The sequence below is a fragment of the Chiloscyllium punctatum genome, chromosome 9, assembly GCF_047496795.1.
Source record: "Chiloscyllium punctatum isolate Juve2018m chromosome 9, sChiPun1.3, whole genome shotgun sequence".
In the NCBI taxonomy this organism is placed as follows: domain Eukaryota; kingdom Metazoa; phylum Chordata; class Chondrichthyes; order Orectolobiformes; family Hemiscylliidae; genus Chiloscyllium; species Chiloscyllium punctatum.
This window is the reverse complement of record NC_092747.1, coordinates 26,473,160-26,495,247: the sequence shown is the minus strand read 5'-3', so window position 1 is coordinate 26,495,247 and position 22,088 is coordinate 26,473,160. Positions and strand designations below refer to the sequence as shown.

The window sequence follows — 22,088 nt, the reverse complement described above, 5'->3', positions numbered from 1 at the left end:
GGGTAGATCATACCTACCAACTTAATAGACTTTTTTGAGGAACTGACCAAGTTGATAGATGAAGGAATGGCTGTAGATGTCATATACATGGACTTTAGTAAGGCATTTGATAAGGTTCCCCATGGTAAACAAATGGAGAAAGTGAAGTCACATGGTGTCCAGGGTGTTCCAGCTAGGTGGATAAAGAACTGGTTGAGTAACAGGAGACAAAGAGTAGTAGTTGAAGGGAGTCTTAAAATGGAAAAAAAGTGACCAGTGGTGTTCCACAGGGATCAGTGCTGGGGCCACTGTTGTTTGTGATATACACAAATGATCTGGAAGAGGGCATTAGTGGTCTGATCAGTAAGTTTGCAGATGACACAAAGATCGGTGGAGTAGCAGAAAGCATAGGGGACTGTCAAAGAATACAGGAGGATATAGATAGACTGGAGAGTTGGGCAGAGAAGTGGCAGATGGAATTCAATCCAGGCAGATGTGAGGTGATGCATTTTGGAAGGTCTAATTCTAGAACGAACTATACTGTAAACAGAAGAGCCTTGGGAAAAGTTGATGAGCAGAGAGATCTGGGAGTTCAGGTCCATTGTACCGTGAAAGTGGCTGCATAGTTGGATATAGTGGTCAAGAAGGCATATGGTATGCTTGCCTTCATTGTACGGGGTATTGAGTATAAGAGGAGATCATGTTAAAATTGTACAAGGCATTGGTTCGGCCACATTTGGAATACGGTGTACAGTTCTGGTTGCAACATTACCAAAAGGATGTGGATGCTTTGGAGAGAGTGCAGAGAAGGTTTACAAGGATGTTGCCTGGTATGGAAGGTGCTCGCTATGAAGAGAGGTTGAGTAGGTTAGACTTGTTTTCATTAGAAAAAAGGAGATTGAGGGGGGACCTGATTGAGGTTTACAAAATCATGAAGGGGTATAGGCAGGGTAGATAGAGATAAGCTTTTTCCCAGGGTGAGGGATTCAATAACGAGAGGTCATGCGTTCAAGGTGAGAGGAGAAAAGTTTAAGGGAGATACACGCGGCAAGTACTTTACACAAAGGGTGGTAGGTGCTTGGAAATGCATTGCCAGCAGAGGCAGGCATGGTTTAAGGTGCATCTGGACAAATGCATGAGTAGGTGGGGACCAGAGGGATACAGATTGTCAGGAATTGGGCAACAGGTTTAGGCAGTAGCTTTGGATCGGCACAGGCTTGGAGGGCTGAAGGGCCTGTTCCTGGGCTGCAAATTTTCTTTATTCTTTGTTGTAAGTGCTGGAAAATGGGATTAAATTAGTCAGTGGTTGTTTTTGACAGGCGCAGATGTGATGGGCCAAAGGGACTTCTCTGTGCTGTAGATCTCTGTGACCCTATGGCAGAATGTGATCCATTGAAACAACTAAGCAATACTCCTCCAGTGCTTTCCAATTTGCTTCCACCTGGGAGGACAAAGGCAGCAGATGCATGGCAACTCTACCACACTTGTACGTTCCCATGCAAATCACATAACATCCTGACACCAAAACTATGGGTACACCAAATGGACTGCAGTGGTTGCAGAAGGCAGTTCACCTCCTTAAGAGCAATTAGTTTTGGATTGATCAGTAATGCCCACATTCTGTGAAAGATTCAAAAATATGACTGATTAATTCAGGCAGAAGCCTCATTAAATTAAGCACATTTCCAAGACATAGATGGAACCCCAGCTGTCACTTTGATGCATGAAAATGTGGGGTGAGAGTGAGAAAAAAATGTGTTCTACAATTAAATCCCTGAACTAAAGAGTATAATGTAATTGATAATCCAATGTCCTTTTTTTTCGACAATCCACATGTATAGACAGAGAGTGAACCCGAGTTAAGAGATTGACTTATTTGAAATGTCTGTCCACACTCACTATCCTTGCTTAGTTAAAAATCACAACACCAGGTTATAGTCCAACAGGTTTATTTGGAAGCACTAGCTTTTGGAGCATTGCTCCAAAATAAACCTGATGGACTATAACCTTGTGTTGTGTGATTTTTAACTTTCTGCACCCCAGTCCAACACTGGCATCTCCAAATCATGACTATTGTTGCTTAAACATACCTGGCCATTAGTATGAGGTACCGGAGCACTGCCAACACCTGTGGAAGCATATTTAACATGAGGCTGCACCATCACGAAGCAGGGCATAGTCAGGGAAACAGAAACATCTGTGTTTATGTTTTTATTCACATTTTGATAACAACTTATATTTAAATTTACATTTCCCTTTTAATGTGGTAAAACATTCTAAAGTACTTCACGGGAGCATTAGCAAACGAAATTTGATTCTGACCCACATAAGGAAATATTAGGAGATCTGACCAAACCTTGATCAAAGAACTAAAAACAGAAATTGCTGGTGAAACTCTGCAGGTCTGACAGCATCTGTGGGAAGAAAGCAGAGTTAATATTTTGAGTCCAGTAACTAACTCTCTCTCAGAACTACGTGCTGCTAGATGTGTTGAGTTTTACCATTTCTGCTTTTCTTTCAGATCTCCAGCATCTGCAGTTCTTTGTTTTATTGTGATCAAATGAATAAGTTTTAAGCAGTCTTAAGAGGAGGACAGAGTGGGGAAAGGTTCAGTCAGGAAATTACAGAGTTTAGAAAGTCTGACTACCAACTTGAAGAATAATTAAAATCAGGGATGCACAAGACACTGGAATTGGAAAGATACAGAGATATCCACTGTTATAAAGTTGGAAGTGGTTACAAACATAGGGAGAGGTGAGCCTGTGAAAGAATTTGAAAACAATCATGATAATTTTAAAGTGGAGTTATTGCCAAACCATGAACCAATGCTGGTTATCAAGAACAAGGGTGAACAGAGCTAAAACAAAAGGCTGGTGGGTTTTGGATGACCTTATGTTGATGTAGAATGCAAAGACATAGGCAGGCAAGGAGAGAATTGGAATGGTTAAATGTAGAAGAATAAAGGCATGGATGAAGATTTCAACAGTAGATGAGCTAACATAGGGACAGAATCAGGTAATGGTATAAAGGTGGAAGTAGGTGGACTTTGTGATGGAGTGGAATGTACGGATGGAAGCTCAGGGTTACAAATGTTGAAGATTTGGAGGTACTGGTGTTGGACTGGGGTGTTCAAAGTTAAAAATCACACAATACCAAGTTATAGTCAAACAGGTTTATTTGGAAGCACTAGCTTTCAGAGCACTGCTCCATCATCAGGTGGTGAAGAGGCAGCGCCTCGAAAGCTCGGGCTTCCAAATAAACCTGTTGGACTATAACCTGGTGTTGTGTGATATTTAAGTATGTTGAAGAGGTGGTGAACAGAGGGTACAGCCATGGATAGATGGCAAACACAGGAATGGAACTACTTGCAATGGAAAGGGTTTTTTTCTGCTAGAGACTGAAGATAGTAGCTTTGCAATATTTTGTTGGAGGAAATTTCTGCTCAGCCAGTGAATGTTGGGCAAATGTGAGAAGAATGAAAGATGTGGGGTCAAGAGGTGGTAGTGGAATGGAGCTAAGTGTTGTTTTTGCACATATAGAAATTCAAGTGTATGCTTTCTTGATGGCAATTAAGGATGAACAACAAATGCTGGCCTTACGAGTGATGCTGACATCCCATGACAGAATAAAAGCATTCGGCTTATAACTGGTGTGGGAGACCAGGATAAGCTGGCAGAACCTTAAATTTAGATCCTGACCATTTGGCGATGTCAGGAAGCATTTTTTCATAAAAAGCATAGTTGGATTCTGCAACACTCTCTTCTTAGGCTGTTGAGGCAAGATCAATTGAAAACTTCAAAAAATGAGAGAGAGAGAGAGAGATGTATTTGTATTTGAGGATATTAAAAGGAATAAGGTCAGAACTAGCAGGAGAAGACTGAGAAAGGAGTTTAGCAGCAAAGAGAGTTGAGAAAAAACAGCAGACATTTAAGAAAATGGTTCATGGTTCAAAAGAAAGACATATCTAAGTTAGAAAGAAGCATTCCAAGGAGGAAATAAACCAATCATGATTAACCAAGGAAGTTAACGATAGATCAAGCTGAAAGAAATAATATAAAATGTGACAAAGATTAATGGCAAGCCTGAGGATTGGGCAAGTTTTAAAAAGACAATCAAAAAAATAATAAAGTGGGAAAGATAAACTTTGAGGGAAACTTGCAAGTAATATCAAGATAGACAGCAAGATCTTCTTTAAATATATAAAAAAAGGAGGCCAAAGTGAACATTGCCTCCCTTAGACGATGAGGCTGGGAAAATAATAACGGGAACCAGGAAAAGGCAGAGGAGCTAAATAAATACTTCAGTCTTCAAAGTAGAAAATTCTAATAGCCTTCCAAAATGACTAATTAAACAATAGGCAAAAGGAGGAGAGGAAATAAATTCAGTAACTATCACCAAAGGAAAAGTACTAGGGAAACTAATGAGGGCCAAAGACTGATAAGTCCCCTGGACCCAATGGGATGCATCTAAGGATATTAAAGTGGTTACAGAGGTTATGGATGTATTGGTATTAATCTTTTGAGAATCCTTAGATTCAGGAAAAGACACAGAGAATTGGAAAACTGCCAATGTAACATTTTTATTCAAAGATGGAAGAAGCAAACAGATAAGTATAGGCCTCTTATTTTAACATCTGTCATTTGGAAAATGTTTGTTTCTGTTATAAATGATGTAACAACACAGCATTTAGAAATACATAGTATGATCAGAATCAACTCAGCTTCAAGAAGGGGAGATAATGCCTGACACATTTATTCAAATTCTTTGAGGTGGAATATAGCGAGCTAGATGAAAGGGAAACATGAAAGTAATGTGTTTGGATAGAAGTTATTTGGTAAAGGTATCATAGGTTAGCCTGCTTAATGAAAATCCTTGGTGTTGGGGTATAATGGGATGGATAGAGGATTGGCTAACTAATAGAAGACAGAGTTGGGATAAAGGGAATATTTTCAAAATGACACCCTATAACTAGTGGAGTGCCACAGGGGTCAGTGCTGGAGCCAAAATTATTTGCAATATATATGAATGACTTGGATGGGGCAAGTAAATGTACTGTAGCCAAGTGTGCAGATAACACAAAAAATAGGCGGGAAGACAAATGCAGAGGATGGCTCAGAGAGGCTGCAGGAGGAATCTAGACAGGTAATGTCAATGGGCAAAAATTTGGCAGATGGAATATAATGGGAGAAAGTGTGAGGTTGTGCACTTTGACACGAAGAATAAAAAAGCTGAACATTATTTAAATGGAGAAAGGTAGCAGAAAGTTACAGTACAGAAGGATTTGGACACCCAGTGCATAGATCATAAAGAGCTAGCATGCGGGTTCACAGGTAATGTAGAAGACCAACTCAATGATGTCCTTTATTTCAAAGAAATGGAATATAATAGGGAGGTATTGCTAAAGAGGAGAAAGTGAGGACTGCAGATGCTGGAGATCAGAGCTGAAAATGTGTTGCTGGAAAAGCGCAGCAAGTCAGGCAGCATCCAAGGAGCAGGAGAATCGATGTTTCGGGCATGAGCCGAAACGTCAATTCTCCTGTTCCTTGGATGCTGCCTGACCTGCTGCGCTTTTCCAGCAACACATTTTCAGGTATTGCTAAAACCATACAAGGCACTAATCAGACCACAGCTGGAATACAGTTTTGGTCCCCTTAGCTAAGGAATATATACTGGCATTGGAGGCAATCCACTGGGCTGAATCTGGGTAAGGAAGAATTGTCTTAGAAAGAGAGGTAGAGCCTATTGGGCTTGTACTCATTGGAGTTTAGAAGAATGAAATACAACCTTAATTGAAACATTTGAGATGTTACAAATGAGACAACATATAGGGGACTTGACAAAGTATATTTGGATAGGTTGTTCCCTCTTGTAGCAGGGCGTAAGACCAGAGGGTGTAATCTCAAAATAAAGAGTCGTCAATTCAAAACAGAGAGGCAGAAATATTTCTCTTGAGGCAGTCAACCTGTGGAATGCTTTACCACAGAAGGCTGTAGAAGCTGGATTATTGAGTATATTTGAGGCTGAAATGCACCAGTTTTTGATCAGTAAGGGAGTCCAGGATTTTGGGGAAAAGGCAGCAACTGGCGTTGAGGATTATCAGATCAGCTATGATCTCATTGAATGGCAGAGCAGGAAACTGGATATGAGAAAGTGAGACTGCAGATGCCTGATACCTGGGGCTTATACTTGAAACGTCAACTCTCCTGCTTTTCGGATGTTGCTTGACCTGCTTTGCTTTTCCAGCACCACACATTTTAACTCAATAGGCTGGATAGCCTATTTCAACTCATACATTTTATGGTCTAAAGGGATATGGAACCAACGTGGGTATTTTCAAACTGTGCATCAGATCAGGTATAATCTAATTCAACTATGTGCCAAATTCGAAGGGCCGAATGGTCCACCTCCTTTCCTGTGTTCCAATTGGCGGTTGGTAGGTTTACCACTGATGACCTCAGGCTTCGTCAACCTGTTCGCAGATTATAATTTTAAAATCTTAAGGGCAGTAATGAAACTTGTAACAAAAAGCAGAAATTGCTGGAAAAGCTCAGGAAGTCTGGCAGCACCTGTGGAGAGAAATCAAAGTTAACCTTTTGGGTCCAGTGACCCTTCCTCAGTTCTGCCAGACCTGAGCTTTTCCAGCATTTTCTGTTTTTGTTTCTGGTCTCCAGCACCCCCCAGTTCTTTCGGGTTTTAAATTAAAATTGAACACTTGCCAGGGCATAGGAAGGAGGGCTCAAGTGGTGCATAGTGGTTAGCACTGTTGCCTCACAGCGCCAGGGACTCAGGTTCGATTCCAGCTTCGGGTGACGGCCTGTGTGGAGTTTGCACATTCTCCGGGTGCTCCAATTTCCTCTCACAGTCCAACGATGTACAGATTAGGTGAATTAGCCACGCTAAAATTACCCAGAGTGTTCAGGGATGTGTAGGCTAGGTGCATTAGTCAGGGGTAAATGTAGGTGTAATAAGGTAGGGGAAGGTCGGTATGGACTTGTTGGGCCGAAGGGCCTGTTTCCACACTGTAGGAATTATATGAAGCGTTCCTACGGTTGTACAAAGTTAAAAGTCACATAACACCAAGTTATAGTCCAACAGGTTAATTTGGAAGCACTAGCTTTTGGATCACTGCTCCTGGCTAACCTTCATCACAACCTGGTGCTGTGTGATTTTTAACTTAATTCCTGGCTACACACGATCGCTCGGGGGCGATGCAAGCTTTCTGTACGCACTTCTCACAACCACCTCGCCAATTAATCACCGGAGCGTGTCGTTTTGGAATAATTTACGTTAAGAATCGAGAGAGAGCGGGGGGGAAAAAAAAAGAAACGAGAAAGTTTTCAGAGGTGCGGACCGAAGGCGACTGAAAGAAAACGGTCTCTGTGGAGCCTGAGTGAATGACAAGGACCGTGTAAACCACGGAGGAAGGGGGTGGATAAAGAGGAGATGGTGCAGAGATTATTCTCAGGCACAAAGAAACCCGAACGTTAAAGACATGCAAAGGGCCACAGAGAATATAGAGGCTGCTGAAATCCCGTTAACATGCGGGTGCATGCAGAACACAACCCTCAAACTGCAGAGTGGAAGCCACCCCGAGCTCTAAAAGAAAGTTTATTTTGCAGATATAAACTGAAGGGACTCCCCCACCCCCCCCCAACCTCTGCTAAACTTGCACCCAGAGGACGTCCCTCAGTTGACTTTCTCCGCCCCGTTTGAGACCAGTTTATTTGCATGTTTCACCCCCAACCCCCCCACCGGCCAAAAAAAAAGAGACAAAAGTCACGCAAAAGTAGATAGCAGATAGTCGGAGGGAGAAACCCCCCCCACCCCCCCAAAATCAATGGGCACTGCAGCAAAGGGACACCTGAAAGGAAATGTTGGAGATCTCCGGGTGGAAGTGCTTCGGGTTTGGGGCGAAGAATCGGCGTGAAAACGCGAAGGAGCAGCGCGAAAAGTTGGGAGCTGAACTTTCATCCCGTTGGCAGGACGTTTTTCCAACCCCCCCCCCCCCCAGCTCACCTGACCTCTTGGTATTTGTGGTGTATGGCTGGGCTCGGAGAAACCCAGAGAGGTGTAGGAAAGGTCAGCGCCGGCTTGTTGCTTCCTCGCTCGGATTCCTCCTTTTGTTTTTTTTGTGTGTTTAAAAAAATTCAGTAGCTGTGTGAGTATTTGTTAACTTGGGGAGGGAGAGAGAGAGAGAGGGGGGGGGGGCGAGAACAAACAAGGGGGTCAACAATGTGCTGGGTCCTTTTCTGTAAAGGACTTGTGCAGCGGGGGATGTGAAAGGGGAAAAGAAGGAAAGAGAGAGATTGATCCTTTTTCTCGTCCCCGATGGCGGAGAGAGATCAAAGGAGGAAAGTGAGTGTTTACAGGAGCGTTTCGTTCCAGTATTTGAGAGGCAGGAGCCCGCCTGGGCACAGGCAGCAGCAATGTGAGCCCTCGGCGGGCTGTGTGCACTCCCCTTGCCCGTGCCCGGCTGCAGGAGGTCGGGCTGAGCAGCAGCCGAGCCCCGCCACCGCCAGGGTCCGCTCGGTTTGCAAACTGGTCTCCTGCAGCGGCTCCGAGGGCAGGAGGAGCCAGCAGCTCTCGCCGTCCATCCGCCAGCTCTCCGAGCGCTTTGACACCGGCGACAGGGAGAGCGGCTCGCCCCCGGCTCCCTCCGGGCTCGGAGCTGTCCCGCCGGCCAGGGCTGGCGAGCGGGAGGAACCCCCGGGACCGGAGCCGGAGCCGGAGCCGAGCCCCCGGGAGCTGCAGGCAGAGCGAGCCGAGCCCGGGTGCGGGCAGCCCCGGGAGGAGCCAGCGCCGCCCCCCGGGGAAGGGGCCGGCTGGCCCAGCGTCACCGAGATGCTCAAGCTGTTCGGGGAGCCCGGTGCCAGGAAGCCGCAGCGGCCCAGCACCGAGCTCTGTGCCTCCCTTTTCCCGTGGCCGGAGGCTCCCTCTCGGTCTGGAGCCGGTGCTGAGCAGCCCCTCAGCTGGACTGAAGGAGCCGGGAGCCCCGGATACAAAACCCCACCTCCACCACCACCACCACCACCACCGCCGCCGCCTCGCAGCTCCCTCCCATTAGCTGTGAGGCTGCCTTGGCGTTCCTCCGCTCTGCATCGGCAAGAGGGAAGAGAGGAATCAGATAGTTTACATTCCACACATAACTGCTCCAAACCACAGGCTGTCCCCACTGCTCCCAGCTTACCGGCGAGCTCCAGCGATGAGGAGCAACACAGCAGAGATCCGGTGCAGTACAATAGTCGAGTTGCAAAGATAAGCAGGTCCCAGGATAGGTCTTCAGGGAGTGAGGAAGACCAGCCCATGGTTCACAGGGATGTCAAGAGAAGATCACTGAGGAAAAAGAAAGCCAGCCTGGTGGTGGGGAACAAAGATGAGTCTGACAGTGATGCCCCCTTAGGTGAATCTCTGGCCAGGCACGAAGGGCACGGTCAGTTCCCTCACCAAGGTGAGGACGGCTGGAAGTCACAGCCAGCAGCTGAAGCAGAGCCCTCAGCACTGGACTGTTCTGCCCCGTGTGGCTTGGCAACGCTTCCACGTGAAAGGAAGCACTGTGTCTCAGCAGCCTGCCAGACAGGCAAAGTTGAACAGAGCCATAAAAGGTCTCTGGGACTGTTTGGAGACAGTGGAACGCCCAGCCCCACAAATCATTCTCACAGCACTTCAGGGTCGTCCATCCCGATGGTCTCCAGGGTGGCGAAAGTCAACATCCAGTCCTTCCTTCAGAGTCCCAGCAGTTCGAGGAGCAGCAGCAGGTACTCCAGCACTGAAACACTAAAGGACGAAGATCACTGTTCTGCATTTAGCAGGAACTTACAAGGGAATTTGAACATGCACCGGTCCCCGAGTTTTGGGCACGGAGATGGGGCGGCAAAGCATTTGAAACCGTTGGTGCGTTCCCGACCAAAGCTGCCTTTCGGGATTGTCAAGGTAAAGACTGAGGGTTCAGCTGGGAGCGTGAGTCCACAGTATGAATGTAACACTGATAAATCTAAGCACAGAAAGTCTCTGTCAAATCCTGACATAGCGTCTGAAACACTGACTTTGTTTAACTTTCTTAAATCGGACTTTTCTGGGCTCAGGATGAGGAGAAAAGAAAAGGAGGAATGTGACGGTGATGGGGTTAATCATGATCGCACTGGAGGCATTCACCGCCAAAGCACAAAGTGGCAACATGAGCTCAACTCAGTGGAAAAAGGCAAGGGCTCACTCCATCCTTTAAGTCAACAATCTGCAGGTGGACGTCCTACCCTCAAAGACCTCACTGCCACCCTACGGCGTGCCAAATCTTTCACTTATTCTGATAAGCCAGTGACTCGCAGGCCTAGAGCTCGCCATGTCATGAAACCCAGTAATTCGGAGGCAATGCTCGCAAATATAGGGTGTTGTGATTCTGCTTCAGAGAGTGAAAACCAAGACACAGTCCACCAGAAAGGTGAAGACTTGCTGCCTGTTGACATGCAAGTTCAGTACATTCTAGAAGCAGGGCAGCTTTTTGAGAAAATCAATACAATGTGGTCTCAGAAAGAATCCCCTCTCAAACTCGACCAGAAGGAGGCAGAATGTCCTGAAGGTGCTGGGGAGGATTCGCAGTTTCAGAAAGATTCTGAATTGTCAGCTGCTGCTACCACTGCTGCAGAGGAAGAGCTGGAACCAGTGAAAAAGGGGGAATCGGAGGAGAATTTGTCTGGTGGGAAATCAGCCGATGATTTGTCGGGGCCTGAGTCCAGCATGACTGATGAAGGAATTGTTACTGAGCCTGAGACTGGATCCAGCAGCACCTTGTACAAGGACATTCCCAGTCACGTATTAGTGCGAAACACAACCAGGGACCTCAATAAGGAAGAGAAGAGTGAGTTGCTTGTCACACAAGGCATGGCTCCTGCAATGACGGCAGTGAGGGCTGGCTACGAGAGTGTTGCAATAGGAGGGGACGTGGTGTACACTAAAACCGCTGCTTCAGTCACTCTGGATCCTCCTTCAACTCCGAGCTCCATTCGGCGTAGGCGGAAATTCCCTCCCGGTGGCAGCAATGGATCAGATTCCAGCAATGGGAGTAATGGCGACTCCAGTGGTGACACCTATAGATCCTTCAGTGACCCAATGCCACATAGGAAATGCGCAGAAGAAACTGAGAATTTCTCCGTGGACAGCAACTTGTTGGGCTCGTTAAACTCTGTCAAAGGTGGCATCCTGGAATGCTCAGCCACTGCCTTATCAGAATGCACAGGAAGTGCAGCCAGTGACTTGTCAGTGTGCAGTGATGGCTTAAAGGACTACAACACTGTGATTCAACGTCTGGTTCGGGAACCAGGAACGATGGACAAAGTGATTGATGAGAAAGGTAATGGGAAGTTGGTGAAAAAGAAGTCACTCAGTGACCCAAGTCGGAGAGGGGAACTGAGTACCCCAGAGTTTACTGGTCCAAGTGAGCCCATAACTGAGATGGAACAGGTGATTCCAACATCTAGCAGTGAACCCATCCTTTCTGAGCAGAGAGATGAAGTAGGGGACCTGGAGGAGTTTTCTAAGCAGGTTAGAAAGCCTCGTTCACAGTCTGAACGCATGCTGCCTTTACAAGTCATTGAGGAGCAAGATAAAGCTAATTTGCAGAATTTCAGTTTGCACCCAAAACTAGCAGAAGTTCTTTCTCCACGATCAATGAGGCGCAGCTCCAAGAAGCGTAATAACAGGGTCACACAACAGGAGGGTAGAAAGTATGATATGTTGAGTGAGATGGACCAGTCTCCACCACCCAAGACAAGGCCTTCGACCAAGCACATAAGGCACACAAGTGAGCCTGCTAACTTTGTTCCCATTGCTTCCAAAGTCATTGCCCCAGAAACCCATTTATCTTGTAGCCAGCCAATTCATGTCACTGCCTCAGAATCCACAAGACAATCTAGAAAGCAGTTTCCCTTGGCCCAGACTCCATCCTTGGAAGATGTCACCAAGCAATACATTTTGAAAGGGGAATCTTCACTTCAACTACCAGTGGATTTGTCTGCCTCAGCTCCTGGTACACCGACCAGCACTGAACCCCGGGTACCCTCCCTATCAAAGCCAAACGAGGAAGTAGGATCAAGCATCAACAAAGGCAAACCTCAAGTGGTAAGTGAACTGGGCTACAGATCATTTTATGTTGATGTTTCTTTATGTATCGGCTGTACCACAGGTAGTACTGGAGAGGTCATACACTAAAAATGAGATCTTATTCAAACCCTTTGTGGTGTTCAAATGCCTTTTCATGCTGGAACAAAAACAAAATGGACGTTTTACTTTAGGACATGGTTTTAGATCTAAGTATAGATCATGTAACCAAAACAACCTTTAACATTCTGGTGTAGGGAAAACTGATAAACTCAGGTTCAGCTCAACAAGATTGAACATGGTTTTACTCCCCTGATTGTAGAATGCATTCAACAGTTGATGGTTTGAAATGAGTTTGTGATGTAGTATTAATGGGGAAGTGGTTTTACTGGGGTGGGGGAATGCAATTAATGCAAGAGTCAGACTTGTCAGGGCTGTAACCTTTGCATGTATGTGACTAGCAATGATGACTGTAGACCCTAGATACAAAGTACAGACAACCTATAAATGGAAAACAGCTCTTCACAATACTTAACTCTTTAGAATTCTTCGTTTCCCATATTGGTCATAACAGCAGGATGTAACCAAGGCAAAAGGCTCTGCCACATACTTTGTTGCAATACTGTGATATTCTTCTGAACCAAGAGCTTTCAGGAACGATTTGTAGAGGCTAAGCAAGGATGAGGCTGTTTCCGGAAAAGTAAACATTGACATTCGTACTGCGCAGTCTTGAGCTGGAAGAGCAAATTGGTTCCCCAACTTGGGAACACAGTGTTTCTTTTGAGTCAATGTGGTTTGAAGGGGCTGAAATGTGAAAGGAAAAAAAACGTTTTGATTAAATGTTGCGCTGCAATGATAGAAATGTTTTATCTCAGAACTGAAAACACAGTTAGGAATAAATTCATTAGCAGATCATTGGTTCTGTATTTGGGTAGGGATGATTTGTGATATTAAGTGAAGGGATTTAGAAAATTTAGTGCAAGGGACATGGAGGGGAGAGGAAAGTAGGCAGATCATTGGGTGAGATAAGCAAGTAGTCACTTAGTGTCTGCTGGTAAAAGAATGTCTGTGCTTTACATTCGACAAGGGAGATCAGTCCCATCAGAAGAGCTAAAGTTTACAGGGTGGATTATAATTTACAGAAATTTGGTTCGCACATGTGACCAGAAAAGACAGATTTTTGCAAGAAACTTTGGGGTTAAAACTGAGTGTATCAATAAAAGAATCATCTTGGTGAAAAATCTATTCCTTCTAATGTAGTGTAGTTTATTGTATTGTGAAATGGCCTTTTAATATCTACAGTTATATTAAAATGTCACAAAAAGCAATAATTATACAAGTGTAATATTCCACATAGAAGCTATCGATGTGGAAAGTAGATTAAAATTCTCCATTTGAACTTGAGTGTATTCGTCAAGGTGCATTTATATAGTTGAATGTAACAACCTAATGCACCAATGCAGACAGACTGATCTGAGTCTAATATGAATGGACATAGAGCAAACTCCACTTCAAGCAGAACCTACTTCAACTGTTGCAAGCGGGTGAACAAAAGTCTAAAGCTTTTAATATATTCATGCTTGAAAGGGTGTCATCATATATCCTGTTTTCATGTCATACTTATGTATGTAACAGTTAACATCTAGCCTTTCCCCTTGGCTGATCATTGAGAAGACAGAAAAGCACTTGAATCTGAGGGGATGTACCACATTAATTAGCCAACTGCAATCACGTTTTGTTATTCTATTGATTCTGGAAATAAAGCAATGTTCATTCTGAGGGTGTTGTCAGTGCAGAGTGGGTCTTCATTGTGTACTGCAGTTAATACATACAGAACTACTGTCTCTCAAGTAAGTGTTTGTGAGAGGGCAACTGTTGTGTGTCACACTGAATCTATGCAGTCTGTTGTGTAGTTCTTGTAATTATTTTAACGAGAAAGGCTGAATATTGCAAAAAGGAATAAACTTTTATTGTTATTTGTACTTGACATCTGAATTGGATTTTAAAAAGTCAGCTGTATGTTGATTGATCAGTTAATGTGCTGTTTGCTATTTAAAAAAAAACATATTCTTTTTTTCTTGGCATGAATTGGAGACAGTTTTTTGAATGAGTTACCTTTTATGGACTCCAATCCATAGAAATCCCAATAGCTGGTCATCTTTGTTGAGTTCCTAAGTTGTTCTATAGGCTTCATTCAGAAGTAATTCTTTGAAAATCTGCACTAGTTAAAATTGTAATTGCAAATCGGCATAATCTTCCAAAGTTCTCAATTTGGGAATTAACCCTTTTTTTAACACTGAAAAATGTTATAACTCCATGATATAAGAGAGGCAAAATAAAGGAACCAGCAAATTATAGACTGCTAGACTAACATCTGTTGAGGGCAGGTTATGGAATCTATATTTAAGGAATGAGTGACTGAATACTGAAAAGGAATTGTGTTGATTAGAGAAAGAGAGAGAGAGAGAGAGAGAGAGAGAGCCAGCATGGGTTTGTAAAGAACAGATTGCGTCTAATGCACCAGTTTTTTTTTTGAGGAAGTTCATAAAGTAGTAGAACATGAAATCTCTGATTACAGTTTATATGAACTTTGAAAAGTTGTGATAGACTTGAGCTATTTGTTAAAATTAGTGTTCATAGATTGAAGACAAACTATTAACTTAGGCAGATTGCTTAGGTGGTAGAAGGTTTTTAGTATTATTGCAAACTCAAATAAAAAAGTGGTATTTCCAGGGAAACAGATCTGTTCAGGGGCTTCAGCTATTCATTGTATTTGTAACTGTGGATGCTGTAAATCAGAAACAAAACAGAAGTTGCTGGAAAGGCTCAGCAGGTCTTGCAGTATCTGTGAAGGAAAATCAGGGTTAATGTTTCAGGTCCAGTGACTCGTTCTCAGAACAGTTTGTTAATGATTTAGGTAATATAGTATAAAGTCATTTATCTAAATTTGCCAACAACACAATGATTGGAGGAATGGTAAATAGTGCTGGTGGAACCATAAACTTTCTGTTTATAATTTTTAAGTGAATAAATGAACCTGTGGCAGATGGATTTCAGTCTAGGTAACTGAGAGATTATCCATTTTCAATAAAGTAAAGATAACCATGAATATTATGTTAAATTATGAAAAGCTAGGAGCAGTGGAAATCCAAAACGATTGATGGTCCTTTGTGTATAGATCACTGTAATGTAGCAAAATTACGCAAAAAGACTAAATGTAATGTTACCTTCTTCATAACTTAAATGTAAAAGGGAGAACACAGAGTTGCAGTATGTGCTGCTTGAACTTAGTAGGACGTTCCCAGAGCTGCAAAAGTTGAACTATGAAGGAGGATTATATAAAGCAAGCTTGTATTCTCTATTGAATATAGAAGGTTAATGTGTAATTTGGTTGAACGTTTATGGATTTTGAAAAGCATTAATAGAGCTGATAGAAACATTTTATTGTTGTTGAGGAGATGAGGACCGAAAGATATAAGTTTAAAAATTAGAGCCAGGTCATTGAGGAGAGTAGTTGCAAAATACTGCTTCCCACGCAAAAAATAAGAGAAGTATTGAACTTGCTCTTCAAAAACCATAGATGCTAGCCCCAGGTAATAACTTGAAATGTGAAATGCATAATACTCTTAGCTAGCAAAAAACAAAGGATCTGGAACCAAGTCAGCTTGTTGGATTTAGGATACTAAATCACCATGAACTCATTGAACGGAACAATTAGGTCAATGGGCTGAATGTCCTTCTGTTTATGATTCAAATTGAGAGAAATCCAAGGAAGAATCAATTAAGCATTAATTAAAAATAATCCATATAATACTATGGTGACCAATTTGCAAGATGAAAAATCTTCCTATATCTGTCCCAACCTGTATTGTCACCTTTTCTGTTTAACCAACTCTGTCAGTACCTTCCACTGCTCCCAACCAAGACTGACTCCTGTCTGTCGGTAGAGCTCTGCAAGATGAAAACAGTTACTTGAAGAAATGACCAAGCATAAAATGAGTATATTGATCTATTAATGTTGCGGGTGTGATTGTTCACATCAATATTAAGAACTTCAGCTCTTGATGACAAAGTACTGATGAAGGGCTTATGCCCAAAATGTCGATTCTCCTGCTCCTCGGATGCTGCCTGTGCTAATCTAGCACCACACTCTTGACTCTGATCTCCAGCATCTGCAGTCCTCACTTTCTTCTAGTTGATGACAAAGTACTGTTGATTTTGAAGGTCTTTTCCAAGATGGAGTTTCTCTATGGCTTCACCCGTCCCTATCTCAGGCACCCTTCTCTTTAAGACCACAAAATGTAGGGGCAGAAGTAGATAGAGTCATAGAGATGGACAGCATGGAAACAGACCCTTTGGTCGGCATGGACGGGTTGGACCAGATATCCCAACCCAATCTCGTCCCACCTGCCAGCACCCGACCCATATCCCTCCAAACCCTTCCTATTCATATACCCATTCAAATGCCTCTTAAATGTTGCAATTGTACCAGCATCCACCACATCCTCTGGCAGCTCATTCCATACACATACCATCCTCTGCGTGAAAAGGTTGCCCCTTTAGGTCTCTTTTATATCTTTCCCCTCTCATCCTAAACCTATGCCATCTAGTTCTGGACTCCCCGACCCCAGGGAAAAGACTTTGCCTATTTACCCTATCCATGCCCCTCATAATTTTTGAAACCTCTGTAAGGTCACCCCTCAGCCTCCGACTCTCCAGGGAAAACAGCCCCAGCCTGTTCAGCCTCTCCCTGTAGCTGAGAGCCTCCAACCCTGGTAACATCCTCGTAAATCTTTTCTGAACCCTTTCAAGTTTCACAACATTTTTCCGATAGGAAGGAGACTAGAATTGCACGTAATATTCCAACAGTGGCCTAACCAATGTCCTGTACAGCCGCAACATGACCTCCCAACTCTACTCAATACTCTGACCAATAAAGGAAAGCATACCAAACGCCTTCTTCACTATCCTATCTACCTGCAACTCCACTTTCAAGGAGCTATGAACCTGCACTCCAAGGTCTCTTTGTTCAGCAACACTCCCGAGGACCTTACCATTAAGTGTATAAGTCCTGCTAAGATTTGCTTTCCCAAAATGCAGCACCTTGCATTTATCTGAATTAAACTCCATCTGCCACTTCTCAGTTTATTGGCCCATCTGGTCTAGATCCTGTTGTAATCTCATGTAACCCTCTTCGCTGTTCACTGCACCTCCAATTTTGGTGTCATCTACAAACTTACTAACTGTACCTCTTATGCTTGCATCCAAATTATTTATGTAAGTGACAAAAAGTAGAGGGCCCAACACCGATCCTTGTGGCACTCCACTGTCACAGGCCTCCACTCTGAAAAACAACCCTCCACCTTTGAGCCAGTCCTGTATCCAAATGGCTAGTTCTCCCTGTATTCCATGAGATCTAACCTTACTAATCAGTCTCCCATGGGGAACCTTGTCGAACGCCTTACTGAAGTCCATTTAGATCACATCTACTGCTCTGCCCTCATCAATCTTCTTTGTTACTTCTTCAAAAAACTCAATCAAGTTTGTGAGACATGATTTCCCACGCACAAAGCCATGTTGACTATCCTGAATCAGTCCTTGCCTTTCCAAATACATGTACATCCTGTCCCTCAGGATTCCCTCCAACAACTTGCCCACCACCGAGGTCAGGCTCACCGGTCTATAGTTCCCTGGCTTGTCTTTACCGCCCTTCTTAAACAGTGGCACCATGTTTGCCAACCTCCAGTCTTCCGGCACCTCACCTGTGACTATTGATGATACAAGTATCTCAGTCATATAGATGGGTTAACTCCAGGAAGGGTAAGAGAGGTAGGCAGCTAGTGCAGGAGTCTTTTGTGGATATACCCATTTCAAACAGGTGTGCTGTTTTGGAAAATGTAGGAGGTGATGGATTCTCAGGGAAACGTAGCACGAACAGCCAAGTTTCTGGCATTGAGACTGGCTCTAATGCAACGAGGGGTATGTTGGCTTCCAAGAGGTCAATTGTGTTAGGGGATTCTGTAGTCAGAGGTACCAACAGACGTTTCTGTGGCCAGCAGAGAAAAAAACAGAATGGTGTGTTGTTTCCTTGGTGCCAGGATCAAGGATGTCTCCAAGAGGGTGCAGAATGTTCTCACGGGGGAGAGGGGCCAGCAGGAGGTCATTGCCCATTGAATCTCCAGTGCCGTTCAATGCAGTCATGGCTGATTTGGTAATCCGCAGCTCAACTTTCCTGCCTTATCCACCTCCCCAACCCTTCATCCCCTTGCTGATTAAAAATCTGTCTGCCTCAGCCTTGAATATATGTAATGACCCAATCACTACGGATCTGAAGCAAAGCATTCCACAGATTCACTACCTTCTGAAATAAATACTTCCTCATCTCTGTTTTAAATGGGTGACTGCTTACCATAGGATTATGCCCTTGTGTCCTGGAGTCTCCCATAAGGGGAAACAAACTCTCTGCATCTAGTCTGTTAAGCTCCCCAAGAACCTTATATTTTTCAATAAGGCCATCTCCATTTTTCTAAATCCAATGGGTACTGCCCACCTATTCAACCGCTACTGATGAGAAAATCCCTCTTTACCCAGCATCAAACCAATGAATCTTCTCTGCACTGTCTCTAAATCTAGTATATTTTTTCTCATTACGGGGACCAAAACTCTGCACAGCATTCCTGGTGTGGCCGAACCTTTGCCTTGTATGGTTTTAGCAAGATCATTTTCTTGTACTCCATCAGGTTTGCCTTCTTTATTACCCTTTGGAACTTGGATGCTAGCTTTTTGTGATTCATACATGAATATTCCCACAATTCTCAGCCTTGAAGCTTTGAGTTTATTCTTCTCATCTATCCTTTCAGCCAAAATGCACAACCTCATACTTTCTCACACTTCTCCATCTCCCAAGTTTTTGCCCAATTGACCTGTCTATGTTCCTCTGCAGGGTCTTTATTTTGTCCTCACTTTTCACCTATTTTTGTGTCATCTGCAAACTTGACAATAATACAATATCTTTCCTCAGTCAAGTCTTCAAATGTATTATAAGTAATCACAGCTCCATCACTGATCCCTGTGGCACTCCAATACTTACAGGTTGCCATCCTGAAAATACCCGTTTTATCCCAACTGTCTTCTATTAGTTTGCCAAGATAACACCATGGGACGTTATCTTGGGTAGCTTATCAAACATCTTCTGGAAATCCAACTGTATAACATCTACTGGTTCCTGTTTATCTATTCTACCTATTAACTCCTCAGAACTATAATAAATTTATCAGGCATGATTTCCCCTTTCTGAAGTCATATTGACTGTTTGATTATGTTATACATTTCTGAAGCTTTACTATTACATCCTTTGTCATAGACTGTAATGTTTTAACAGTGATGGTTGTGAAATTAATTGGCCTATACTTACCTTTTTCCCTCCATTCCTTTTTGAACGTGTGTGTTAAATTGACAGTTTTCCAATGCTTTTGGAAGTGCCACAACCATCTCAGATTTACCAATTTTGACCTTTTGCACATCTTCCATTTTCATTGGTCTACAATTGGTGCTTGTGCCTTCAGCAATATCTCAACCTGTGGTTCGCTACTTGGGCTGCTACTTAAAACTTACCTCAGGAAGGCCTTTTGAGTCTGAGGTGAGGAAGAATTTGCTCACTTGGAGGTTGGTGGATCTTTGGAATTTGCCACCTCAGGGAGGGCTGTGGAAGCCTAATCATTTGAGGAAGTTCAAGACAGAAATGCTTAGGTCCTTAGATTTAAGGATATGGAGAACATGTAGAAAAATGGCACTGAAGTGATGATCAGCCATTATCTAGAATGGTGGGGCAGGTTTGATGGCCTGAATGTTCTGCTCTTGTTTCTATGTTTTTTTGCCCAGCGTTTTGCCACCTGCTATAATATCTCCTCACATGGTTCAGTGTTATATTCTGATTTGCAACATTCTTGTGAAGTGTATTGAAATCCTTTTACAGTGTTAAAGATGCTACATGAGAAGAAAGTTGTAGTAATGTTCAAATGTCTCTCGGCAATCTGAATGGATTTCTGTAACTTGTCATAATGCAGTCTCACATTGTTCATTATAAGACACTCAGTTTTTGCTGATAGGTTTCTTTGAGATAAATATTGCACCATCCATTCATAAGTTTACCCATTGCACTCCTTGACTCTCTGCCAACAATGCCAGAGGAGATGTATTAGCTTATGACCAGTCATTTAAAAACAAATCTTCTATCCCGTGCAGTTTTCAAAAAGTTGACAATGAAAGGGTGAAATTCACAGGATGCTAGTTTGCTCAGCTGTAACCATGGCAATGCTGAGGTCTAACGTTGGGAAACATTTTGTCTCAACCTTGATTTAAGTGGAGAAATTAAGTTTTTAAATTTGTAAACCTATTTTTGATTTCCTTCTATCTGAAATGGCAGAACATGATATATCAAATCAATGGAACATATCTCAGACTGAAGGTAGTAAAATATTTTGAACTTATGTCATTCTTGGACCTGACAAACACTGCTGACGTTATCTTGACCTCGAACTTACCATCTACTTTATATTTATTTAAAAAAACGCTATTTTGTCTTTCAGAGATTCCTCCTATATTTCAGTCAAGTAGGAAGGATCATTCTCCAGATTGATAACTGTGTCCACCTCTCTGGAAAAATATAGTAAGGACAGAGGGCACGAATACAGCCACCTCTAAAAAATCTCTAGTTATTATGCTGCTAGTTAACCATAATATGTCAGTTATATCCAGGTTACCTCTGGTATTGCAATACTGGGCCATGAAAAGACCCTGCTCCCTCCCCAGTAAATAGTTCTACATGCGGCATAGTTAAAAAAAAAGACAGTGTACCAATTACAAAAGATAAAAACCTTAAAAATATAACACCCAGTGAAAATCTAGAAAGGACGGAGCTATAAAATGCTAAGGTCTTTAAAAAACCTGTAATAATCAATTTAGAAAGGGAATCCAATTTTAAAAAATTTGCAAGGAACATCAAAAGATTTTAGAGATTAAGGAACAGCGTTGAATAGTAAAGAAATTATGAACTTGTTGACTAAGTTTATTATCTGTGTATCAGCTTTCAGAATAGGAGGAGGACAAAATATCAGCAATACAAGAGATATTAAATTTAAGGAATATCAGTGGATTATATCAACATTTAAAACAAAAACAAAAACAGAATTAAGATGGTTAAGTCTCCAGGATGAGATGACTTTCTCTTCAGGGCTGAAAAGAAAATAAGGGGTTGGGGGCGGGGTAGGGGAACTGCAGATGTAATATTCATTACTTCAGAAAGCTCTCTGGATTTAATAACAATGTCTTTTTAGGGTTTCAAAGTTGTATGTCCCTTCATTACATAAGGAGGGAAGGAGAAAGAAATCAGAAAATTCAAAATCAGTTGTGGGAAGTTAGGGGAGTCTATCAGAAACATCATGACTCAATAATATTAATGACGTGGACCTGGGTACATAGCATGATTTTAGTTTGTAGATGGCACAATATTGGAAAGTAGTAGCAATGATTGTAACCATCTTTGTGTGGACATAATTGTACAAGGACTGGTAAAATGTGTAATCACAAGACAGATTACAAAAAAAAAAGTCAATGCAAAAAAATTTTAAATAATACATTTTGTCATGAAGAATGAAGAGAAGCAATTTAAACTGAACATTTCAAATGGAAGTTGCAGCAAGACTAATCTTTGAATTGCTGTGCACTTTGATAAATGTGAACTGCTGAGAGTCAGTTTAGATTTATGAAAGCTAGATCATGTCTGACCATACTAGTTGAATATTTTAGGAAGGCCACTATCATGATCTGTACCAAATTTCAAAGGACATTAGCTGAAGCTCTGCAGAAGTCAGTTTAAAAACTAAACAGAATTGAATTGACAGGTACTTCTCCCCACACTTACCACCAAATGGTAAGTTGGGTGCTACTTTTTTCAATTTTTAAAAAAGTCTCCCATGCTCCTTGAACTCAGGAGCTGTGCCTCTGTCTTTGTCACTCTT

General features: G+C 42.8%; 1 protein-coding gene across 3 annotated transcripts in view; it reads left to right on the top strand.

Moving 5' to 3' along the window:
• The first annotated feature begins 7,790 nt into the window (after window positions 1-7,790).
• Window positions 7,791-22,088, top strand: part of LOC140481228 (rho guanine nucleotide exchange factor 17-like) — a 442,785-nt gene continuing 428,487 nt past the window's right edge. For all 3 annotated transcript variants that reach the window (XM_072577087.1, XM_072577086.1, XM_072577085.1), the window contains exon 1: window positions 7,791-12,090. In XM_072577087.1, the coding sequence (XP_072433188.1) occupies window positions 8,308-12,090 (3,783 nt within the window). In that variant the 5' untranslated portion in view covers window positions 7,791-8,307. The remainder of the gene's footprint in view (window positions 12,091-22,088) is intronic.